This window comes from Xiphias gladius, chromosome 17 (assembly GCF_016859285.1).
Source record: "Xiphias gladius isolate SHS-SW01 ecotype Sanya breed wild chromosome 17, ASM1685928v1, whole genome shotgun sequence".
In the NCBI taxonomy this organism is placed as follows: domain Eukaryota; kingdom Metazoa; phylum Chordata; class Actinopteri; order Istiophoriformes; family Xiphiidae; genus Xiphias; species Xiphias gladius.
In genome coordinates, this window is record NC_053416.1 from 1,930,208 (window position 1) to 1,955,994 (window position 25,787).

At 44.8% G+C, this 25,787-nt stretch overlaps 1 protein-coding gene across 2 annotated transcripts in view; it reads left to right on the forward strand.

Annotated features, from left to right (window-relative positions):
* dbn1 (drebrin 1) overlaps positions 1-25,787 on the forward strand; it is a 124,247-nt gene that overhangs the window by 69,716 nt on the left and 28,744 nt on the right. For both annotated transcript variants that reach the window (XM_040150027.1, XM_040150025.1), the window contains one exon: positions 22,692-22,747. In XM_040150027.1, the coding sequence (XP_040005961.1) occupies positions 22,692-22,747 (56 nt within the window). The remainder of the gene's footprint in view (positions 1-22,691; positions 22,748-25,787) is intronic.

Consider the following 25,787-nt stretch of genomic DNA (forward strand, 5'->3'; position numbering starts at 1 on the left):
CTTTATCAGTAAGGGGTCACCGGCCGAAAAGGTTGGGAACAACTGCACCAAAGCCCCAAACGTGGATTGAAGCCCTGCTGAGAAAAGCATTTTTAGTCAAATGCACTATTCCCTGTTTGTTTGGAAAAAAGCTACAATGATCTGCTGTTTTAGGAAAATTGCTGAGCCTTTTTAAAAAAACTGAAACCACGTATTTGTGATGTGTTTTTCAAGATATTCCGTCTTCAGTAGGAACCAATGGGCTCGGAGGTGGGAGCCACAGACGGAGGAGGGGAGTCAGAAAGCACCGAGACACAAACACTTCGTTGGTTTGTGTAGTGTAGACGTATAATGAATCCAGACTATTCAGACAATGACTCACTCAAGGGAAAATTAGCCGGGTTTCTTACAATAGCAGCGTAATTTTAAAAACAATGGCGGCAGTAATAATAACAATAATGATGACGTGTTTTTAATTAGTCCAGAGGGTCACTCCAGCTAAAAAGGCAGCAGCTTGAACCACGACCACATCTACTCTCGGCACACCGCTGTCGTCCTTTGGTATCTTGTAATCTCCTCCTCTTCCAGTGTCGATCGCTTGAAATGAATAGCAAAACTGAACTTTTGGATGGTCACCAGTACCCGAATCACAAGAAGTATTTTCAGACCCAGATTTATTGACTCAAGACTATGGATTGTTCCATGGTGCGGACGGGTTTCCATCCAGCTTTTGTGCAATTTTAATATGCGTGTAGAAAAAAAAAAAAGACAAAAAAGAGTAGAACGGCTGAAAATTCACCAAAAAATCTCAAAATGTTTGTTTTCTGCCATGTTTTTCAGCATTTGAGATTTGACTGGACCTTTTTTAGAATCACATTAACTTGTCGTGTCCTCGTCCTCTGCGGTGGTTTAATGGCACCTGACTGGAAAGTTGGCGCTACCAGCTTTTCTATCTCAGCGAACCAGCTCCGTATATAACAGTTAGCGGACGTAAATACGAATTAATTAGCATTTTCTTTTGCCGGTTATCTCGAATTTCGGTTAAAATTCGTGCTGCATTCGGACGGCGTCCAGCAGTAAGGGAGTAAAGCACAAACTACTGAAACTAACGTAGAAAATTCTTCAAAAATTCATTTAATTTACAAGTAACTTTTGGCTTGTCTGCCCATAATAATAACAAACTTCATCTAAAGAGAGATGGATGGTCTAAATAATACTGTGGCAGGTACTTTTCTTATAAATCCTTATGCTTACATTCTTACAAACAAAAGAAAAGAAACTGGGATAGTGGTCCCCCAGATGGTTTTCATTGCAAAGGTTGCAGATTCTCTGATTACCGTCCAAGTATTCATACCTCCCACTTAGCCGTGTCTTGCCACGAAGATAGTGCTGGTCTTGTTTGCAGAGAATAGTTCCAGATGGAAAGTATTTCTATAGGTTGTCTGAGTAAACAGGAGAGTGATTTGTGTTGTCGCTGAAACAGAGAGGGGAAGGAGGGAGGCCTGAAAGACATTGACTGACCAGGAAACCTCAGCAGGAATGTCGGGAATGATATTTGACATTTTGCTGCAGCGCTGTGGGTTATGAGCGGCCGGTCTCCCGCATTAACGCCCTGCGATCACAGTGCCGCTGTTCTTTTTTTGTCGCGCTCTCGGTATTAGAAGTGAAGGCAGGTAAGCGAAGAGGTCGCCGGTCCCGAGTGGCTCGCCACCTTGTTGATGGCGTGACGCCGAAAGGAAAGAAGGAGTGTTATCATTTCTCTTTCTCCATGATAAAAAAGAGAGAATGCTCAAATACGCTACATGTAGCATGTTCAATGTAAAGTAAATATGTCCTATGGTGGAAGAAGTACTTTTATCTACACACCTCTGGGAAAATTAGCAATTCTGCTGTGTACAAATATGCTACTATACTTATGCACAAAAGCATAACGGCAAAATGTACTAAGTGTTAATGTAATAGTATTTGTTGGGCATATTGGTCCCTTTCAGAGAGTTGTATTATTATACCATATACCATATTATTGAAAAATTATTGCTGACGCTTTAACACTTTTAGTATTAAAGTTTTTTTCAAGTTTCAGCCGGAGGAGGTGGAGCTCAGTGATCATACGTGTTATTTGTAAAGTCTGAATCTGTAAAGTAACTAGTAACTATAATAGTTCCATTATTAGTGAACAGTACGATAGTAACCTCTGAGATGTAGTGGAAAAGAAGCAGAAAGTTGCATAAAATTGTTGAAATTCTCAAGTAAAATAAAAGTACCTCAAAACTCTACTTAAGTGCAGCACTTGAGTAAATGTTATAAGTTACTTCCCACCACTGGATGTTTGGTATTTTTACCACAAACAAATGACACTGTGGCAGAATCAGGACAGGAACAAGAAAGCAAAACATTTTGGTTCAGGCTCACTTATCAGTACAGAGAAAAATGTCTCAGAATAGAAAAAAAGGCTTGGAGGTTTGTTTTCAGAGGCCTGGACTATCTCTGCAGACAATCAGGTCCCAGTTAAACGTCCCCTCACCCGTCCAAACATTCCCTGTTTTCCCTCCTGTTTACACTTGTCCACTGCTCACATGGCAACGGCTCAACATTGTGCTGGACGCTGTGTTGGTCAGTGCTCAGATCCGATTGGTGCAGAGAAGACAGCAGCTCAGCAGCCACAGGAAGTCCATTGTGACCTGTCCAGCGCACAAAGCACGGCTGTGAAAGCTGCCGTGGCCTTCATGAAGAGTTGAGGCAATAATGACCTGCCAGTGCCACATAGCATCAAAACAAGAGCATCATCCCAGGAATGTGTCCGGATGCATCGTGAAAATTAGAAACCAGGTGAAAATCGGATCGGAAACATGTCCTCTGAAGGTGCTGCTAGATCCGGGTCTACTGTGAACTGCTCGGAGAGCTCTGCACAAAGATCTTGGGGGTTCAACACATTCATTTTCAGTACAACTCTCATTAACTCACCGACTACATGTTCTCATCGCAGAAGCATGACGGTAGCTCACCAAAATAGTTCCCTCCAGGATTGGCTGCTCATTTAGAAAAAAAAAAATGCAGAAAGACTCTAAGAGTCTGCATTCGCTCTGTTAGCTCTGTGAGGCTGCAGTGCTCGGTCTAAAGAAAACTTATCTCTGGGCAGATAAACCTTGAGGACCAAATTTCGTTTTTGGTCTTCAGCAGTTGTGGCGAAGTAAGTGTCATATTTTGGCGAGAGGGTGCTGTCGGAATAAAAGTCTCTGGCGACCTGCATCAGAATGGTTTTCTCATGTTGTGAGCATCAGAGTGTTCAGAGATGGGCGTGGCAGTGTTGCAGCGCTGATACAGTGTGTGGCGTAGATGAGCTTCTCTTTATGTCTGTAAACATTTAGGCCTAACTTTTAAAATAACCTTTATGATACTGTCTGTGATTTCTGTAGGTTTTAAATTTAAGCGTTGTCATCAATTAAAAGTAGCACTAAAACACAAAGTGCAGTTGAGGCCGATGGGAATGTCGTTAACTGTGTTCTATAAAACGGAAAATTCCACCTGCTGGTGGCGCTAGAGGAGATCACCAAAGTCATTGGGATTCATCCACCATGATCGTCTCTAACCAGAGTTCATGGCATCACAGCCAATAGCTGTCAAGATATTTCACTGAAAAAACAAAAACATCAGCATCATGGTGGCACCGGATGAAAAGCCAGGGGATCACAAAAGTCAGGCTTCATCCTCTGGGGACCAGGAATATTTGTACAAAATAAATGGCAATTGATTCAATAGTTGCTGAGATATTCCAGTCAGGACCAAAGTGGTGGACCGACAGACCGACCACATGACTGACGAAAATCCCGCGGGAAGACAAAAGAAGCAACTTCTGCAAAAATACTATTTTTATTTTTAAAAACAAGCTTAACAAAGTTCAACATTCTTTTTTTTGTCAAATGCTTGGATATGTGATCATTCGTGGAATACGGTTTTATATAATACACTTCGTCATTGTACAGGAATTATTGAATTAATATTTTTATTCAAGTGTCATTCAGCTAAAGGTGCCCGGCGCGCATGCCCTTACTAGATATTCCTAACATTAAGTTACCTTCAGAGGCAAGAGCAGACGAAAAGAAGCCACCAATGGAACTGTATACGCGTATCAACACATTATATCAGGTATAAACTTAGAACATTCGATGCTCCTTCATGTTGGCGTGTAACAAAAACTGGGCTAAGTCAAATGTCTTGTACTTAAAACATGTTTACAATGTATGCAATGAGACTTCCTAATGAGTCAGGTTGCCTTCTTTGTGTGAAGAAGTAGTTCTCCACACCTGGAGCTAATCGGCCAATCGCGGCTCATGTAGAAGAAGCGGCGTGGGTCTATACTAATGGAGGGTTTGACGAGGACATCGTGGTGAACTGCTTTGAGCTCGATTCTCAACAGTGAAAACAGCACCAAGGGTTGCCTGCGTTTTCCTTTCCTGTTGCACAATACACTGCTAATGCAAACTGTCAAATGATCGAATCTCCATCAGTGCGTCGGTCCGCTGACATCCTGTCTTCACAGAGCAGACTGGTCGTGAGTGGAAATGAAACGTTGGCCTACAGCACAGCACAAAGTTTTCTCCGTCTGTTCCGTCTTTAAACTGTTTTTCATTAGTTACTCTCCGACCGCAACTTTGCCTTCGGCGTCTTTTCAGCATTGCTACCTGTGTCCAAACTTTTGCACCAGATACGCATTTTGAATTATTTTCTGTTATGTACCTAAGTGATTTCTGGAATAATGCACCGGTATCCTCACGTCTCCCTGAGGCGATTTAGCTTTTTTTTTTTTTTTTCAGTGTAGAGGGGAGAGTTGACTGAGGAAGGATGAATACTGAATACTCAATGAAACCCTGGCACAATGCAGGGCCTCTGTCACATAGTCAGAGCATCAGTGAGTTGTGTGTGTGTGTGTGTGTGTGCGTGTGTGTGTGGGTGGGTGTGTGTGTGTTTTGTGCAGTTGTGTAAGTCTGTCACTGGACACACAGACACACATAATATACCAAACCCTCGTCGCCGTCCCTAGAGAACTGATTACAGTTGAGTGTGCAAGGACCTAGGAAGGGATGGTGGTGTGTGTGTGTGTGTGATGTGTGTGTGTGTGTGTGTGTGTGTGTGTGTGTGTGTGTGTGTGTGTGTGTGTGTGTGTGTGTGTGATGTGTGATGTGTCCTAAGGGCCCAGAACAAGAAAAAAAATCCCATCCTGCTGACTAAGTCACTGTGACGGAGCCACAGCTGAGGCTGTTTTGACTTCCCTGTCCTTCTGCAACACTGTGTCTCACTCCACAAAGGCAGCGTTCGATGACTTCTAGGACAAACAGAACGCGCTTCTTTCTGGGACGGCCGAGGAAGACTCCAGAAAAATCTGGACAGCAAACATTCTGGACCTCTTTTGGCAGATAAACATTGTTGGCTTCTAGTCAACATTTTAGAGCTTTCTGGTAAATAGAGACTGTAGAACTCTTTGGGATGTAAATACTCTAGACTCATCTGGTAGATAAATACTCTAGACCTCTCAGATTATCATTCCAGACTTCTGTGGTCAACGAACTTTGTATCTCTGGATAAACACTCTAGAATTTCTTTTATAGATAAACATTATAAACGTCTATGTCAGGAATAACTTTGTAGATATCTCTGGTAGACAGACACTCTAGACCTCTCCGGCTGATAAACGTAGCTTTCCTCTCAAGCAGATATTTCTTCTAGACCTCTCTCGAAGATAAACATTTTAGACCCCTTTGGTAGAAAAACTGTTCTCTGAGAGTTCTCTGGCCAAAAAATAGACAACAAGCCCTCTTGGGGTATAAACACTCTAGACCTTTCTTGCAGAAATTACATTTCCGACCTCTGTGTCTGTCAAACATCCTAAACCTCTCTGGGAAATAAGTATTCTCCGGGCAACAAAATATTCTAGACTTCTCTGGTAGCTAAAAGTCGTAGATGTCCAGAAACATCCAGATTTTACTTGGCCAACAAACATACAAACAAACATAAACACGTTCAAGATAAACATTCTTGACCTCTCCGGCTGACAAACGCACCAGGACTCTTTGTCAGATAAACACTCTAGACCTCTTTTGAAGATAAACCTTACAGATACCTTTGGTAGATAAGCCTTAGACCTCTCTGGCCTACAAGGCATTCTAGATCTCCATTTTAGACAAGTTCAGCATATAAGCAACTCTAGACCTCTAAAAATGTTTCGTTATCAGGTTAGCATTCAGCGAAAAACAGATTATAGAGCTCTGCCGAATTAATGCTCTAAACATGTAGAACTCTAAGCAGAAGAGAATAAAAAACCCCTCTCATGTGGATAAACTCCACTGAACCTTCTCCTAGATAATGAAGAAGAGTAGAACTCCTGAAAACAAGACGTTCTAGAACGTTCTAAGCTGAGAACACCATCATTCTGGCAGACGAAGGTTCTAGAGCTCTCTGCAGGCAGCAGACTACTCACACTTTGCTCCCGGTTGGTTCCCATTGTCTGGTCAGGGGTTAGGTTAAGAGAATGTTCTCGGGAGTTCTAGATTCTGGTTCAGCTCTGTAATGTTCTACATTCCTCTTCAGTTAACTTGTTCCTTTACTTTTAGTTAAAGTAGGATCATGTCATGGATGCCTAAAATGTTTTCAGCCCGGGGCCCAAAAGAGGGAAATGAAATCTATTGTTTAGGGACCAAAGCTAATTTCCTTTTTTTCAGTGTCACTTTGTGAAAGTTGGGCCTTACTTCTCTGTTTTATTTGTGCTGGTTTCCTTTCAGTTTATAGGGGGGAGGTAAACACTTTTAATTATGGTTTAGTCCTGAGAAATATCTCTCTGCAACTCAAACGGGTTCTTAGCACTTGCAGCTTCCTTTGCAGGAAACTCAGCTTCTTTGTTTTATTGACCAGAATCTCATTAATTCCTAACGAGCGGAACGCAAGCTTTTCTTTTGTCTTTCTAGTCTTTGGGCTTTTGTCGCTGTTGACAAGTGGAAAGCCCAGCAGTAATGGCGTGTAAGCAATTTCAGGCTCAGACTAGTATTTTCAGAAATCAAAATTCTAATTTTAATGACAAACGTGTACGTTTATTTGCCATCTCTCAGTGTTTCAGGATAGTGCTGCTATTGTTTAGGGTCTCTCGGCTCTTTCAAACAGCACAAAACAAGTGCTGATCCAGGCAGTATTCCTTTTAAAAATCAAATGCAAGTCAGCCTTTTCCCAATCTCGACACTACAAAGAACCCACTTCCAAACATGGAGGCAGAGAGTTAGATGAGCGGTAAGCCTGCTGGTTTTTGCACCAAATTCTTGAGTATCGATGGAAAATGTTCCGTCAGCGATTTCCCTGACTCAGCAGCTACTGGTTTGGCAACATAACTTTGCTTTCCATCTGGTGAATCCATCATTAGCCACGAGCATGTAGGATGGTGGCAGGGATGTGCGGTGGAAGACATCTGCAGCAGAAGTGGGGTTGTAGATGTCAGTAAACTCTGACTAAAGGACATGAACTCTGTCAGGTGCAGATGAAAAGTTCAGGCATGCTCATATTTCATGTTTGCGCTGCACTTTGACTCCCACGCTGAGGGACTTTGTTTGGAAAAAGCCTGTTTTGCTCTTTTTCCGGACGCCGACATGTAAAGCTTCGGGCTCGGTCTCCAGGCTGGTGTACAGACAACACGCAGTCGATATTCAAAGAATCGTTTTCAGCATAATGTTACTCAATTGAGGACAGTAGCTACTTCTGCAAATGACACAGTCCCTCGGGTAATACACAGTATATTCATTAAGGCAGCTCGTTTCGCCGTCTGGGTTACATCTGTTTTCGGAGTAGGATGTAGTTTTATCTAAACCTCTCTTTTGAAGCGCCACCCTCTGTCTCTGGGTTTCTAGGTAAAGGCATGTGTGTCACCCTGATAACGTTGATTCTAGTTGAGATCTGACCGTTGGATAACCTCTCTAAGAGCTTGAGTTATCTGTGTCTGTGTGTGTCTGTGTGTGCGTGTGTGTGCGTGTTTGTGTGTGTGTGTGTGTGTGTGTGTGCGTGTGCGCACGCTCATATGAAGAAAGTAAAAGAATGGAAAGGAATGTTTTTTAATTATATATATATTTTAGCTACAGTGCATTTAAAAGGATTTTCAAAATATGCAATATTTCTATCTCAGAAATATGTTCCAGAAAATCAACCTGAAACTCGGGGTGGATGTAGAACAGAGGATGTTTTTGGTACTGACAGAAACCTGTCTGTGGTACTGAGTATCTACAAAACTACAAAAAGTACCCATTGCTGTCATTGAATGTTTGGTCAGATTAGCCACAATTCTCACTTCCTCTTGGAACAAATAGTTTGGGATTTAAATCACAAGTGAACAGTTTCATCCTGCCTTTTATTTGGGTGATGCTCTTGTAAAGCTGCTTGTGTTTAGATAACGTTTTAGAAGTTTGGACCCTTTTGTAAAATGACGATCGAGGAGTGATATTTATCAAATTGATCAAGTAAAATAAAATGATGTTGCTATCCACATACGGCTTTGAACCTTGAACACATGGTAAAAATGTGTGGGTTTATTATTTTTCCCATGTCTATCTGTCGTGTTTTGGAATTCGGCGCTGATGAAGAATGATATCATCTACAGAAAGCAGAATATGAACCATGAGCAGGAATGTGACTAAAAAATGTCCTTTTTAAAGCCCCAAAATAAATGAAAATGGCCCACTCTATTTACTGTGGTATTCGATGTTGTTTTAGCTGGATTGTTAGCAATAAGTGCAGCCTTTAATGTACAACATGCTCTCTGTGGTATCGGCTGCTGAGCCGAACGTGGTTTGGATTGTTGCTCATTATTAATGGAGGCTTTATAAGGATATAGCAGATAAATAACTGCTATATCATGCCCCCCCCTTTTCTCTGCACACACCACCCCAATAATGTCACACCCAAGGGAAACCATTACGACAGACATCTTCCTCCGCTCATCAGAATTTCATAGAGGCAGACTCATGTTCACTTGCTTTCTTCACTCTGTTCCCTACATTATTAACCTTTTTTGTCCTTCCACTGTGTGGGTCATAATGTTAGACCATGTCTTCTATGCTTGTGACCATTTAAGGTTATTTTAGGAAGGCGGTGTCAGTGTTTTGTTTGAGTAGATGCAGGTTAAATGCTAAGGCATTCCTGAGGATGAATCATTATGAGTTTGGTAATAATCAGATTTTTCCTCCCCCGCCACGCGCAGGTTCAAATTTCCACCTGTCCAGCATTTCACGGCTGAATGCCTGTAAACCCGAAGCTGCTTTATATGTTGAATGATGTCAGTATTGGCATGTTACCCTAATGCATGTTTGACTTCTATCATTAAATGAACATTAAATGCTTAAAGTTAGCCCGTCCGACTTTGGCAGGTTTACAGCACAGATTTTTATTTGTGTATATAGTAGGATGTGATACGGTTTTCTCGACATATTTATGCATTAAAATCAACCATAATACACCTGTTAACATAGCGGCTAAACATCAATAAAGAAATAAAAGCGCCAACATTAGCACCCTGATAAGAACACGACTCCCCGTTTTTGGGAAAAGACATTTAGAAGATAGGAAGCACTTTTAGACTAGTCCCGGTGTTTTCCCGAGACCCTGACAGAGATTCCTCGTTCTCGAAGCTTTCTCTCTCATTAAAGTGAGTCATGAAATACCCCAGCAGAACATAAATCCCACATTTGTGTAGCTTGTTTATCAGACACATACTTGGGCCCCGATTATACACGGACAGCTGCAGACACGCCGGACGCGTAGCTACTTTCTAGCCCACATGGAGTCTGCTTGGAGGACCTTTGTGACGCCGGAAGGTCTCAGCAGCTGACATGTTTCAGGTCTTCGGTAGAGACGTCTTTCACGTGTCAGGAATTTTTTTCGTCAGAAACACGGAACGCGAGCCGTCAGAAACTCCTGTCCTGTCGGCTACACTTGGCTAACTGCTCCCTTTTTGAGGGATTGACTAACTCTGACAGACGCACTGTAAAAAAAAACCTGCTATAATGATGCTCTCTCCGTTTAAAAAGAACAAATGCTGTTGTGAGTATTTCACTGTGTAGTCTTATATTTGGACCCATATGGTATCAGATACATGCATGGCCACATGCTGTCTGTACTACCTGATAAGATGATAACATGAGCACGCTGGTGTGAGGGAGCTGTCAGTATGCGGCGGGCCGGTCCCAGGTGGCCGAGGCTCAAAGGACGCCGTGGAAGGGGTTTGTTTCCCTTGAAACCTGGCTTTTCGAAAGATGGTTTCCAGTGCGTGTACGTAGCCCGAACCCACAGTCGCATCTCGCAGAAAAATTGTTCATGCGGAACAGCTTTTACCTCTCACCTCCCCTCCTCCTGATTGGTCATTGCTGTTGGTCTGATAGCCTCTCACACGGTCCGTAAGTCACGGCGCTTTCACTCTTTCACCATGGGTCAACCCCTTGGTTGTCAGTGTCCGGGCAGTTTTTCTATGAGACGGGAAAGCTTCAGAGCTGCCAGCGGCGTCGACCTACTGAGGGAAGGCCCTTGTGAGCTAATACACCTACATCGGCGTATTTATGGCGAGTGGAGTCACATACTGCACCGCCTCTCTTACGCTCTGTAGCTAGCGTTCATTTCAGAGCACGGTTGAGGCCGAAAGAATGCAGCCTGCAGTACACTGATGAAAGTTGTCCTAAACCGGCCACCGTACGGATTATTCACTCTTTTATTCAGGTAACAATATGAGCGTTCCTCTCGCACCACTCTCGGGACAAACTTTACAGTTTTGCCCCATAGCGGGGAAGAACGGCTAATTTGTCCCCTCAGCGTTGTAATGAGCATCGCAGCCTCGCGGTGGCGCTAGCACGGCAACGGATCGTTCGCCCTGTCTTCCCATCTCTGCCTTTCCCAACGCTCCCGCTGGTGTCTTACTCATGGGATCGGCTTGCGCATTTCTGCATTCCCAGACCGACAGGAACAGGAGTCACGGCTGTTCCCTAATGCCCTCCTCCACTCCCTCTGAAACACTACCCATAATCCTCCGTCCTCATGTGTGTCTGCCTCGTTTCTTTCGCATTAAGTCACCGCGGAGGTTTCTTGCTCAATAAATCACGCTATGTTATCCGACCACAGGAGTAACAGTCATTGCCAACATACTTAATCATCCCCCATAGTTCTCTCTGTCCCATCCCACAATGCTCTCTGTCTGCCTACTGCTTTGTGTCTGTATTTACAGACTCTCCGTTCTGTCTGTCTCTCCAACCTCACATATCTTTCTCTTGCCCGCGGCCATTAAGGGCCCAGGAGGAATCCATAACACTCGAATCCCCAGGATAAATATTGGATTTTTGTCAGGGAGCAAAGTGTGCTTCACCTTTGAAATTGGACAAGAAACAGAAATGAGCAACGCTGGTCAGGATTTTCTCGCTTTGCCCTTTCTAATTTTGTGCTCCCACATGCAGCTTACCATAATCTGTTTTACATAAGACAAATTTACATGCTTACTACTGTAATTTCTGTGCAATGCTTCTCTGGTCCTATTGCGCCGCTTCACTGTATCAGCGCAACAGTTTACTCACTTGAATCGTAGTAGCGGTCGCAAAAGCTGCACAACTGACACTTTTTCATATACAAACATTACAGCTCATTAGATGGATAATGAGACGATTAGCAGTGACCTCATAATGTAGTCGTGCTCCTCTCTTCTGCCTTTCATTCAGTCTGACTCCGTTAATGTCTCCTTGGCTCGGAGTTCCCTGCTGACTCGACTTTGTCTCATTTTTTTTTTTTCCTCTAAATGAGCCCCGGCAGTCGGCTCCTCTCTTGCGTTTCATCTTCACTGAGTCGGTGGGAAGGCTGAGAGCGGCGCGAAGCAGCAGAGAGCTTTCTGACAGGGCTCATAACATCATCCGTCTGGTGACGCATGTCCCAGCAGCTTGAGAGTAGAACGAGCGCGGACGTTAACCACCAGGCTGGAGCCGGCGGCGGATTTGAATCCTTAACTCTGGCATCTTTATTGCCTTGTTCTGCATTTAGGCTTTGATACTCTCAGATCTTTTCTAACCTCTGCAGGTTGGTATATTAATCCAGTTTTTATCAACTGATGCAACTCTTGCACTGACTCTGAGCTTTGGATCTAAAACTGATTTAATAAACGCAGATATTAAACACGTATTGTGATTCTGACACGCTGGCCTACTCTGTGGATGCAGGAGTCGGAGTTATCCAAGTTATAATCCTCCAAAAGTCCAGTTTTTATTTTGGTGAGCTTTGTTAGCTCTGTTAGCTTATAGCATGCTAGCATGCTACATCATAATGTGCTGTAAGCCGCTTATTAAATGTTTGAGTACCGCTTAGAAATGCTAAATAGGTAAAGCGTTACCGCTCGTCGGTATGTAAAAGCTGCGTAGGCAGGACGGAGGCTGTGGCTGTTACCTGGAAGACGCGGCGTGGAGGTTCGGCGAAAACAAGATTTTGAGGGGGTGATAAGTTTCTCTTTAAATCGTTCTTCTGACACTTTCACTTCAGCAAAGTTCTTGCGCTTGGAGCAAAACGTAGTTAAAGTTAGAGAGGCTCTGCTGCTTTTGTCCAATGGAAAAACATGGTCTTGTAGAGAAGCCTGTTTATACTTGTCAAGGTGAGGTTTCCAACTCTGGCAACTCTGGTGTCCTTTAGGCAACACACCGGGTCCCCCATGCTGGACTCTGCAGACGCTACCAGTAAAAAAGAGATGACCGGCCTGGCTGCGTCTAAAGCCCTGCCGCGGGCAACATCATCAGCGCCAGCTACAGCGTGTGCGTGACGCTGGGCAGTGAAAGCGCTTCCCCTGTGATGTTTATTTACACTGGTCAACCGAGGAAGAGGTGAGGGTGCAGGTAATGACCCCTCACTTCACACATCCTGCTTGATAGGATTTGGTTGATACCCTGATGCTTGTCGTAGCCCAGAAGTGGCTGCTGTCGTGTTTTTGCATCGTGAAACACGACGCCACCGTGCATCCTTACACTCCTACTGTTTACTGCTGACAGAGCTCGGATCCTCTTGAAGTGGTGAAGTGTGTCCAGCTGGATTATCCCAACACACACACGGGCGCGCTCTGTGTGTTGTGTGTTGCATTGCCTGCTCACCTGGGGGTGTGTGTGTGTGTGTGTGTGTGTTAGTGTTTTGCCCTTCAGCTCTCCTACGCCCCCCTCCTTCCTTCCTACCACCTCTGTCTTTACATCGACGCTCCCCTCAGGTCACAACCTGCTGTTGCCGAGATAACGATGGGGGATGCTGCCCGGTTGCCATGGTGACGCGCCCCCTGGGCTGAGCGTATGTATGTGTTTGTAGGGAGGTTTATCTTGGCAACGGCGCCACAGTCAGGGCCGCGCTCTGCGGATCCTACCTACGGGAGGTAGACGAAAGAACCGAGTCAAATAACAGAAACGAGACAAATCTGAAGCAGTTTTTGGGAAGGTGGGTTTTTTTCCCTCAGAGCAGCCGAAGGCGTCTCTGCAACTTGAGGTCCTGTCTGTCTTTGCCCCTGCACACACCTGTTCAGATGCAGTACCTCTCATCAACCCAGCTTACTTTTTCTGCTCAGAGCTGCCGGCGTTGTGCTCCTGACCCTTTAAAACCCGACGTTTCTCACGGGAAGTTCTGTGGTAGAAAGCCAAAGAAAACCCAGATTTGTTAAGTGCACCAAGTTTGTTGTTCTGTGTTAGTTGAGGCTGTGCCACAGAAGTGTTTGTTCAGCCTCGAGCCATCCTGTTCCCTGTAAGTGAGATTCAACGCGACGGCGCCGTTCCTCCTTCCAGATTCTGTTTATTAATCTTCCGTAACACGTGGTCAGAATTAAAAATCAGCTCTTGGTTCGGAGAATCTAAGATTTCGGTCTGACACGGCGCTCATCAGCTTTCTGCTTAAAATAACTCTGGCTCTGTTGCGTCTCCCTGTTGAGACTCATGTTGTTTTAATGACATGGGAGAGATGAAAAGATGCAGCCTGCTGCAAGTGCGTGTGTGTGTTTGTGCGCTCCAGCACAAAGGGCAACAGCGTTAAAAATGGTGTGCGTTGTGTGTGCATGAGAAACTAGAGGGACGGCAGAAAAGCTGAGGAAAGGAGGAAGGAGGCTTTGTGTCCCTTCCAGGACACGAAGCCAGATTCGTAGTATTGAGTCGAAATTCAGACTCGGTTCGCTGCAGAGCAGAGAACTCAGGAAATCTTCATCCCAGTCAGTGAATGCAGCAGGGATGATGCCAGTCAGTCAGCTGATCGGTCGATCGGCGGATTATTGATCTGCAGCTATTTGGATTATCGGTGAATCATTTCGGGAGTTTTTTCGAGCAAAAATGTGAAATGTTCTCGATTTTCAAGTCCTGAAATATGATGAAGTATGATTTGATGCCTTACGTAGTTAAACAGGATTTAAATAAAATATCTTTGGGTCTTGGAATCTGAATAAGTCTTTTTTTAGGCTCTGAGAAAATACGATGGGGATCCGTCATTTTACTGACGAAACCATTAATCGGGAAAACCAGCCTGCAGGTGGATCGATACTGGAAATAATCACAGGTTGAGGGCCTGGATCCTCCTCTCCGAGCTTTTCTCAGTCTCTCCCAGGCCGTATGTTCAGCGCCGCTGCAACGTGGATATGTAGCAGCGTGCAACTGAGCAAACACGCCCTCAGCTGAAGAGTAAATGTTGACATGGTGCTAACGTGTTTGTAGCAGCAGAAAAACGACGGGGCTACTGAGAAGCCCTCTGCAAAGAGGATGACGTGATCGGTGCCGTGCAGGACCGGACTGCTGGTGGTTCAGTTAGTGCGTCATACATACTGAACACACACACACGACTGGACTTCTAGCATAGTTCCTACAGGCGTTCAGGTGGGTTCCTTCAATACCGCAAGCGACAGAAAACCAGCAAACTGTGCTGAAGAAGGTTTTGGTCCCTCGACTTAGCCTCAGTCTGTTTTGAGTCCGGTTCCCACTACAAACTCGTTCCGGCTCTCCGAGCTTCCCCACAGCTGCCGGCGGAGGGGATCATTCGCCCGCTCGCTGGCTGAAAAACTGCTCACTGTCTGGGTTTGGCCTGAGAGGAGCGGCCGAAGCACCGAGCGTCCGGAGGAAGACGTAGACGCCGGGCTGCCGGCACGAATCCCGCGCTCACTAGCAACACGGTCGATAGCAGACTGGGAGAAATGTCAAGGCCGCCTCCGCATGTTTGTGGGGTTGGTCTCGGCTCTTTGTCTGATGCTCAGTGGGTGGAGGGTGAATTTGGTCCGTGAGTCTGATTCTGACGGGAACCGGTCGCGTCAGCACACGTTTACTGACCGAGACGGAACGTTACTGGATGAAGATATTTTCAGCGGCAGGACGCAGCTCTTACTCACCAGGAGCTACGCTGGGTGATTCTGCAGATGCAGTTGAATGAGTTATTATTTCCATTTGTCCATCTTTCACATTAACCTTTGCTTTTTATTCGTGGGCGAAAAAAACAACACTTTTTCTTTTAGTTGTAGTTTTTTTACTCTTCATTGATGAAATTTACCCTGATGCCAAACCAGGTGACACGTAATGTGAGTGACTCACACTTTACAGCAGCGGCTGCAGAACGAAGCATCTTTCTCTAGGATTCAAATGTTCCAGGGTGTCAAGTCATTTTTGGCTTTTTACCCACGAAGCTACACTGCGCACGTTGTGCCTTTATCTTGTGTCCGTTGAAACCGAGGAGAGTCTGTTCTCGCAGGACGTTCACACGTGCTTACGTACGGGCCGATTTTCCTTTCTTTCGTTTAAATGTGAGTGGAAAAATGACAGGAACCGCTTCTGTGCGATCGAGACAAGAGCCTTGTCCTGATTGGATGCACAGAGACCGAGCGAGTGCAGTGATGATGATCGGGACCAACCTCCACACTCCTGATTAGTTGATTAGTTGAGTCCTCTCCAATCCCTCATTACTGCTCTCATCTTTCATCCTCCTCCTGCCGTGTGCCCTTCCTCACTCCCTCCTCCTCCTGCTCCTCTTCTCGACTTTTAATTTCCTTTGTGCCTCCTTCCTTTCCTTCCTCCTCTCATTCTTGTTTCCCTTTTCTTCTGCTTATCACTCCTCGTGTCCTCTTCTCCTCTTCCCTTTTCCTTCTTCTCTCAACTCCTATTTTCTCCCCTCATCTTTTTCTGCCTTTTCTCTGCGCTCGCTCGTTACAATCCCCTTTGTCCAGCACACGTCGTCGTCATCTCTTCTCCCCCGTCATTTTCCTCCTCCTCTCCTCCTCTTATTCTAGTTTCTCTCCCTTTCTCCTCTTGCGTTCTCTTCTTTCTTCCTGTCTTTTTATCTTCACCTCTCATCTTCCTTCCTCTTACATGCTCCGCTGTGCTCACACACACACACACACACACAGCTGTTTCTAGGTCATGAAGGCTTTATATGAATAATAAACAGCTGTCTGCTTTAAAGAGAATTATTTATAGAACCTTGAGTGAGCGAGTGAGACTCACTCTCTCTCTCTCTCTCTCTCTCTCTTTCTATCACTCCCTCAGTCTTGAACACTTTTCTCTCGTGTCCTTTTCTCCCGTCCTCTTTACATTGTGTTGTCTTTATTGCCTGTCACCTTTTTATTTCCTGACTTGTGATTTCTCTGTTTTCGTCTATAACCCCCCCCCCACACACACACACAAACACACACACACTTCCAGGAATCTGTTTTTCTGTCGGTTTGTTGTGACGCTGCTACGACTGTAACTGTCACTAGAGCAGTTGCAACGTTCACGTTGGATGATCGCTATCTGAGGTGACAACCCCGTCCCCTCAAAATTACGTTTACATCCAACTAATTTGCAACAGCAAATACATTTTGCAGGAAACGTAAATGTGAAAGGATCATGTTTTTGATTAACGTAATGAGTTAATTTACATATTTCGCGAGTCGTATACGTTGACGCTGAACATATCACAAAACACATAAATGTTCACAGACAACGCATTTATTTTCTTCACAGTATCCGATCTCGCAGCACAACATCCACTTGTAGCGACTCCAGCATCACTGACCCGGTTTGTGGTTCAGTTCAGACTCACAGAACCCGGTTCGTGTTCGGGAAAGATCCTGGTCTGGTTTAATACGGTTTAAAAACTTCACAGTGACTTCAGACACAACGTGTGTTAATTTACACTGAACCAAAACCACCGTCGTTTCCGAACCGTAACCAAAGTAAAAACGTTTAGCGGTGTGTGATTGTAATTTTCTAGGAGACCTAGTTGGAGGTGAGGTGGTTCTAAATCTGTGCTCTTGTCTCTGCTTTTGTTCTCATCATCAGCGACGGCCCAAGAACTCAAGTACTGTCCAGATTCACAATCCGCATGTAGACGAGTACGGTCCGGACATGTGCCTTTGCGAGCGGGTTTGAGGCACTTTGCGTCAATCAGGGCTGATCGCAGCCTTTTGCTAGTTTACGGTTTAGCACTGATGACTCTGCCAGTGAAGAGAAACTTTGGTGTCCGAGTCAAAATCTGATATTTTTTGCAAGTAGTTTGGTTTGGCTACAGGTAAAGTGGGAGCTCCATTACTGACTGTTTTGCCACTCGGGGGCAATGCACCACGCTCCTCACACAACACTGACGCATCATCACCATGCAAAGTCGATTTGGCAAACGTTTTGACCAACAGTCGCTTATATGCACGTCTAGTTTACGCAGAGCAACAGTAGAATTCACGTGGAGTCGTCTTTGTGTCCATCTGATGAATGTGAGTCTAATATTCAGTCTGTTTTTGGTTTTTACCAGCTTCTGAGAAAAAAAAAATCTGACTCTTTAGCTGCTAAATGCTCCTCTTTCCCTTCCAGCTGGTCGCTGACTGTCTCAGCCGTCTGCCATGTGGTGTTGGGCCGATAGTGTACAGACAGTGGGGGTTTTTTTTTTGGGGCCTTTTTTAAATGTAGTTTTGCCGGTTGCTACGGCTGAAAATGATGGCGGTGAGCGTAAACCCAAAAGTTGTGGGACATAAAACCAAAAACAACGATGCTGAAAGAAGCTGAACCGCTCCAGAGGGCCGAGGGGATACAGTTGCTTTTTTCATAATACATGCAGTCATTTGATCCAATGTTAATCTAACAATAGGAATCGGAGCAGTTATTGTTGTGTGGCACCTTTATATGGACAGGTTTCATCCCACTCCAATAAAAAAGAATATATATATATATAAATGAATATAATAATAGTAATATAACTGAACGTACTGTGACACGATGTGATTGTTAAACTTTGGTGAACGTAGAAAGGATTCCCACCTGTTCCTCTGAGGAACGGCAGACCCACAGTGGAGGGATAAACGTCGCTGACTGGAGAGGGAAAGATTTTAGCGAAGCAGAGAGTGACTCTGCAGAAACAGACAAGATGGAGGGAGGGGAGATGAGGTCAGACACAGGCCAGACGAAAGCTTTGGTCTGAAACATGAAGCATGAGGTCATCTGGGCTGGGACCGGCTGGTAATCCCCAGCGCACACACACACACACACACACACACACACACGAAGGTCGAGTGTTTACAATCATCACTTCTCATGAATCCAGGAATTGGGGCTTATTCACATTACTGTAACTGAAGTTTGTAGGAAATTCATGAGAAAATCACATTCTCTTTCTTTGACGTTAGTCTTTAAAAGTGTTATTTTCCCTATTTACTGTTTGCAATACTGAGGATTTCGAGTTTTCAGCTGTTTGGTGCTGCTGCACCTCTCAGGTCCTAAGAGTGCAGGACACAATAACACCATTTGCCGGTATCCTGGGGAAATTAAACAACATTCTTTATCGTCCCCCCAAAATATGAAGCTGTCGGCTTCATGGAGCTGATAAACTACGAGATCAAAAGTTTTTTAAGTAACTTACTGTGATATGTGTTGAGAAATGACCTGGTGACGACAAAAATATTTAAATCAAAACGCAAACAATTATTGACACTAACAGGCACTAAAAGTCGTGTAACTGCAGCAGCGGGTCTCAGGAGTCGGGAGCGGTATCCACAGGCCGGCAGGCTACTGGGTCTACTCCGACTCTGGTGCAGGTACAAATCTGCTGAGCCCAGAAACCTCCAGGGCGGCGTCTGTGCCGTTCTCCGGCCTGTACGGGAAGCGGCGGGGGCGGCGAGTCTGTACGAGAGCACGTACGGCCACGAAAACCCCCGGGAAACCCGCAGGTTCTCGCACCCGAGCAACAGAATGAGGTTCTTCCTGACCCCCTGCCCTCATCAGTAGGACACGGACAAAGCAGTAGTACTTTTTTTTCAAGTTGAGGTAAAAGCTTGGTCATGGTTAAAAAACAAAAGTGGCCTCCAGTGCTGACGTCAGGCAGCTCAGCAGAGGGTGTTTCATCGAACGACCAGAGCTGGAGTTTGCCTTTCTCCTGGAAACGCAATTGAAGGTCACACACACGCGGAAACACACACACGGACCCTGCATCGATCCATGTTCGTGCGATCAGTGGCGGCCGCTTTGAGCTTTTGTTCTGATTGACAGTTTGGTGAAGAGTTTTATGTGGCAGTTTTAATAATAATAATAATCCGCAGCGTTCTGCTCCCCAGTTTTATAATCTCCCGGTTAAACCCTGATAGATTAAAGGGCAATTTCTCTAACCTCAATCCCTGCGATGCATTTAATATGTAGGAAAAATCCTTTGCGATCGCCGCCTCCTCTTGCTGGTCATCAGTTTCCACGGCTTCTCCTGATTTGATGGAGCATTACGGTCAACGCTGCAGGTACCTTTTCTCCATCCAGGTGGGGTTTCAGCTTCACAGTGTAGGCGGTCGCGGTCTGACCAGACGGAGACGACTGGACATCACAAACACAGCGTCGAGGCGCGGTTGAATCCTGTCCGTGGCTTCAGACGCATGCTGCATGTCAGATTGCTGTGTGAGACAAATGTACTTTGGTTTAAAATCTCAGTCTGTTTCAAGACAGCACCGGTGTTGGAAAGTGAACTTCATGCATTTACTCGTGCGCTGTGCTCAAGCACAGTCTCGAGGCACTTGTGCTCTACTCTTTCTGCTCTGTTGCATGTCAGAGGGAAATATTGCACCTTTTCCTCCACTACCTCTACCTGACTAGTCACCGGTTGCCTTTCAAATATGGCTTCACATACAAAACATATGCTCGGTTTAAAAAACAAAATGATGGAGTGTTTTAGAATCATTCTCCATTATCAGTACTTTTACTTTTAAGGCTTGAAGTACAATTTGTCGCCAGTATTTCTGTTTCTTTTAACTCATTAGAACTGTGACTTTGACCTGCAGCGGAAGACTTTCATAGCAGGGTGTCGCTGCTTGGATGTGAAGTTAATGATTTGGATGTTACTTGGACTCTGGTGCGGCCACACAGCTTTCGTTGTGGTGTTTCGTTGGATTAAGTTTATTCTGACCTGCGGGATAATGGGGTTTTTTTTGCGGCGGGGTTGTTGTGGGTGAAAGGGATTTAATCTGGAGATATCGGCTAAACTGTAATCTCTGTCACCTTCATTTAACCTCAGCCAAAGAGGTCAGGGTTGTATGTGTGAGCATGCATGTAATTGGTTTTACATAGTATAGTGCAGTGAGTAGATACTGGCGTGTGTGTATACACACACACGCACACAAAAACACACACACAGGGGGTGTGAGTGTAGTTGACAACTTCAAACTGAGGTTCAAAATCAGCAGTTACAGTGTGTTTGTGTCTTGTACGTCTATATTTGTGCAGCCCAAAGTTTAGCAGACCGGTACAAGGGTTAGGGGTGTGTGTGTGTGTGTGTGTGTGTGTGTGTGTGTGTGTGTGTTTGTTCTGGAGGTGTGTACTCAAAACTCGCTATTAAAAGTGTCAGTGCTTTTCTAATCCGGATAGAGAGAGAATTCCCACAGTCATTAATCAAACCAAGTAATCTGCTTTACAACATCACGCGCGCGCACACACACACCCACACACACACACACACACGCCGACATCTCGACCAGATAAAGCAGCTCAATCAATCCTCCTAAAGAGGTTTGTATCCCTTGCTCGCGGCGACGGCTGGAGTCACTCGTTCCGTTAACCTCCGCTACCTTTCCAGCCGACGCGGCGTCTGGCGTTGACCAGTCAACATGCGAAGGCAGCAGAGCCAGTCGCACGGTCTGCAGCAGCATGGCTGTGTTTCCAGACAAACCCGCTGATTCAGGATCAGTCTGACGTCCGGCTCAGGTGTGAGAGTGTCGTTAGAGAAGAGGTGGGCCTTTTTTAAAAGGGGGGAAGCTCTGAACGCACTCTGAGTTGTTTGTTTGAGGGGGAAGCACCGGCACTTGTTGACACCATCTGCCCTTAGTTCATACGCCGGCCGATGCGCTTCCTGTAAGTCTGCCACATATGCTGTAGGTAGTGTAGTGTAAATACAAGCGTCGGCAGTCGTGCTCGCGGCTCCGTGAGTCGGTTTGCTGCAGGCACGGGGACGCTTTAATCTAAACGCTAACGTCAGCACGCTCACCTGCTGACGTTTGGCAGGTACAATGTCGAGCTTGAGCAGACTTGGTGCTGAGGGACCCAAGGTAGCAGAGCGTTTGTTTGCCTTTGGATTTCTGTCGTCAGTTATTCGTCGGTCTTTCTACGTAACCTGACTTTGTTCCTCCCACGCTCTCTGTGGATGTTTCCATGGTTACAGTATCGGACAGCATCACAGTCAGACGTGGGACAGTATAGATTTTGGTTTATACTGTGGCAGCTTTAATGTCTCTGGTTGTATAAAATCATTATCATTATCATTATAATCATTTTTTTCATCCGTGTGATGAAGTAAATTGATTTGTCAGGTATTTATCTTGCTTTATTATCCAAAAATCAATTGATTTCCCAGAAAATTTACTATATCACGATAATATAGATAACATGTATATATCGTACAATTATATACACATACAGTATGTGTGTGTGTGTGTGTGTGTGTGTGTATAAAAGACAGAGAAATTACTGTTCCTTGTACACTTTGCTGAACATCAGGGCTGCAACTCAGTTATTTTTGTGATTCGTTCATAAGCTAATTACTTTCATGATTAATCACATCGTCTTTTTGTCTATAAAATATCAAAAAGGGCCAAAGGCCCTTCTTGATGTCACCCTGAGCCTAATTTTCCAAACTCACGGGGGCCGATCCCAGCTGACATTGGGCAATGGGAGGGGGGGGTTACACCCCGGACAGGTCGCCAGTCTATCGCAGGGCCGACATCGGACTCACATTCGCCGTCACCGTTTAACCTAACTCTTCCTACAGTCCAGTCTTTGGACTGCGGGAGGAAGCCGGAGTAGCTGGAGGACAACCACGCAAAACAGTCTGAAAACGTTTTTTTTGACTGTTTCGTCTAAATTCTGTCCAAAATCCAAAGATATTCAATGTACGATGGCCTGAAAACAGCAAATCCCCATGTAACCAGATGATGATTCTTGCTTGTGCTTTAAAAAAAATCCCTCAAATGATTAATTCATAATCAAAATATGTGCAGATGAATTTTCTTGATTGTTTGACTAATGGTTTCAGCTAGGGAATAGGGAACACATGGCAGTTTCTCAAGTCAAGCCTGAAGTCATTAGATCCGAGTCTCACCGCTACAGACAGCAGCACGTCCGCTTTTTCTGCCATCATACACACAACGCATGTGACACTGCAGTACTGCTAAAGGTCTAACTTACTTGTTTTTGGATTGACCCACACTCTCCCTCTCTCTTTCTTTCTAACAGGGCCTTGTACACGTACGAGGACGACAATAATGATTTGACACTGGCATCATCGGGAGGTAAGTTTCGTGCTTTCCCATCGCCATTTCTTTCCTTTCTGTTCATTTCCCTCCAGGAGAGGAAGTCTATCCACCAGTCCAGGATTTTAGCCTCCCCCAAACGTGACATCCCGCTCATTATTCTCTTCGTGTTTTAATGGAGAGGGCTGGCTGTGGCCGTGTCAACATCATGCCGCCGCAGAACCTGCAGAACCCGCAGAACTAGCTGGAGCTGTAGACTCCGATGAGCTCTGCATGTTCTGCCGTTGCTTTGGGGGGAAAAACGTATCGTGTTCGTTCTCTCCTGGTCGTTACTGAGGCTTCAGAGAGCTGGATTCATTATTACTCCAGTTAATGACGCACTGCACGATCATTACAGCTTAATGAGTTCAATGAGGCTCCCCCCACCTCATATTGGATGTGAAAACACTCACATGGACACACATACAGAATTCGTGCAAGTGTTTTCCTCCAGACTGTAGTAACATGATTGATTTGTGGTACGTGTTGTGCGAATGAATACATGGGCGCACATAAATGAGCAAATATGACACGGTTTCTCTATATCTACGTAAGCAGGCTTTGATCAGGGCGTCAACGCCTTCATCCGAGGTGGGAAGAGACACGGAGGGACTGACTTTGAGACATTCATCGGAGCGGTTACAGTAGCACAATCTAAGTGAGGCATTTCTAGGACAATAAACGGAACTGTGTAATCAGATATTTTCCCGATAAAGCTAACGATCCATGCACAACGTCTTCCAGTAGCATGTAATGTGATGTATTTAATCATACAAGGGGTGAAAAGCTCCAGTCTAACAACGCACTGCAAAAGTTGGAGGAGAAAAACAACACATGTCGCCGTGGTTACCGAAGTCATCCAAAACTGAGCCGTAATCTGAAAGCGAACTGATTAAAGCTGTCGAATGTTTTATCAGGGTTGTAATCTTCAGCCTCAGCTGGCTGTTGGTCTGGACGTTTCTGACCGACCAGGACCTTGGGAGTTGTCCTTGACTCTTTGTGTCCTCTGGCTTGCGCCTGATATTCTTGGACGGACATGAATTCCCGGAAAACTGGCCATTAATTTTGCCCTCTTGCCAAACTCTGCCATCGTTCGCATCGCTGAACATACAGCTGTACGGAATAACCTGCGCGAAACGGATACTGCGTGTGAAGTTGTTCAGGGAAAGGTTTTGGGTTGAAGTAGGTCGTTAGTTAAGGTCAGGGGAGCTTTGTCATCATGGTTACAATAATAAACCCTCCCGTGTTGATGTCTGGTTTTTTTTTTTGTTGACCCATCCATCCACTCCGATCTCATCCCTACATTCCTGACGAGGACTTTGTTGCTGTCACGTAAACAGATGTGCTTTTTGGAGTATTCGCTGAAATGACTGATGCTGTTGATCTTCTTGGGAGGACATTCTTGGCCGAGCAGTCCGACGTATAACCTATTCTGCTACCATGTGGCAAGACAACCCCTCCCCAAAAAATACAGCCGGCCGCACAAAACCCGCAAAAGCACCTCTGCCCTAACTGGTCTCAGTTTCCTTCACGTCGTGAATATTTCAGCAGCGACAGAGAAGAAACACGGTTCGTTCATCTGCACTTCAAACCTCAGAGGAATCTGCCTGCCTCCTCGGATCAGAACCAGTGGACCACAGTTGTGCCTGCGTGTTTAAGTCTGCACAAGTGTGTGTTGTCATCTTATAAATATATAATAATATAATATATAAATATATAAATATAAATATTACTTATTACTTAAGAAAAAAAGGAAAAGTATGGTCCCTCTCTGAGTTATATTATTATATATTATATTACAGGATTATTATTACTAATGTATAAACATGTTAGAAGCATTTTAATGTTGTATCTGGTCGATGTCTGTCAGACATTGTAATCTATCACAATTTATTAAACTTTATAAAACGATCCTATGCTTTTTATATAATCTCCATAGAAACCAGTAACACTGGCTGTTAAATAAATGATTAGTAGTGAAGTAGGAGTAGCCTATACAGGAAATTTCAAGCACCACCTTACGTTCCAATGCTCGAGTCCAAACATCCAACTGTCAACCAGCCGTGAATACTCAACCAATTCAGGGACTGTTGGGGAACAACGATTCTCCAGCTTGCTGTTAAACCATTGAACACCGACCAACAAACACATCCTCACTTCAGCTTCGGTCGGAATGGATTTCCGTCCGTGTCGATAACACAGTCTTGGCGGTTTGGTTTTCCAAGTTGTGTCTATAAAATCCCAGAAATCTCAGAAATGGGATTAGGACAATGGCAGAACAGCACAAATTGAAACTCTGCGTAGAATAATCAACGAGTCAAAACTGTGATCGTAAACGACAGTTTTATCATAGTACAGAAGATTAACTTCAGTGGAGTTCTTAACCACCTCCAGGTTAAGTTTTGTGTTCTGTAAGTTTGCTTGTTTGACATCTTGTCTGTGAGGTAGGTTGTGTCCTAAGCTGCTGAGCAGATTTCTGCGAAACTTGGCGCAGAGTTCGGCACCAGACCAAACAAGAACCGAACAGGTTTCGGCTGAGATCTGGATCAGCTGCGCCACCATGTAGATATTCATAAAGAATCGTCAATTTTAGACGTCAACGCTCGGTTGTCGCAGATTATCTGCAGTTTGACAAAACAATCTCAAATCAAGGTCCGCTTAGGATCTTTTTTCTAGACCTTTCAGCTGCGTCACACAGTCTTCATCTGTCTCCATCTGTCACGAAGATGGATCTGTTGACACGTGACCTCAGTGGCTGCTATGATTTCACCCGGTAAGTGTTTCGGGGGCACTTTATGCCTTTATTAGAGAGTTGCCAGGAGAGAGATGGGAAATCATGCCCAACTAAGGCAGCAGATCGACGGCTCAAACGAGATGTTGTGCGCTCGCTGCACGTATAAATTTGATGGCTGTTCACCTATGAGTGGTGCTAAAGCCATATGACAAATCTAGAATATGTTCAAACACCAATCATGATAACAGACACTACACCAGGATAGAGGTTCATGTACTTGTGATCATGAGTCTGTTTTAGTTGAAA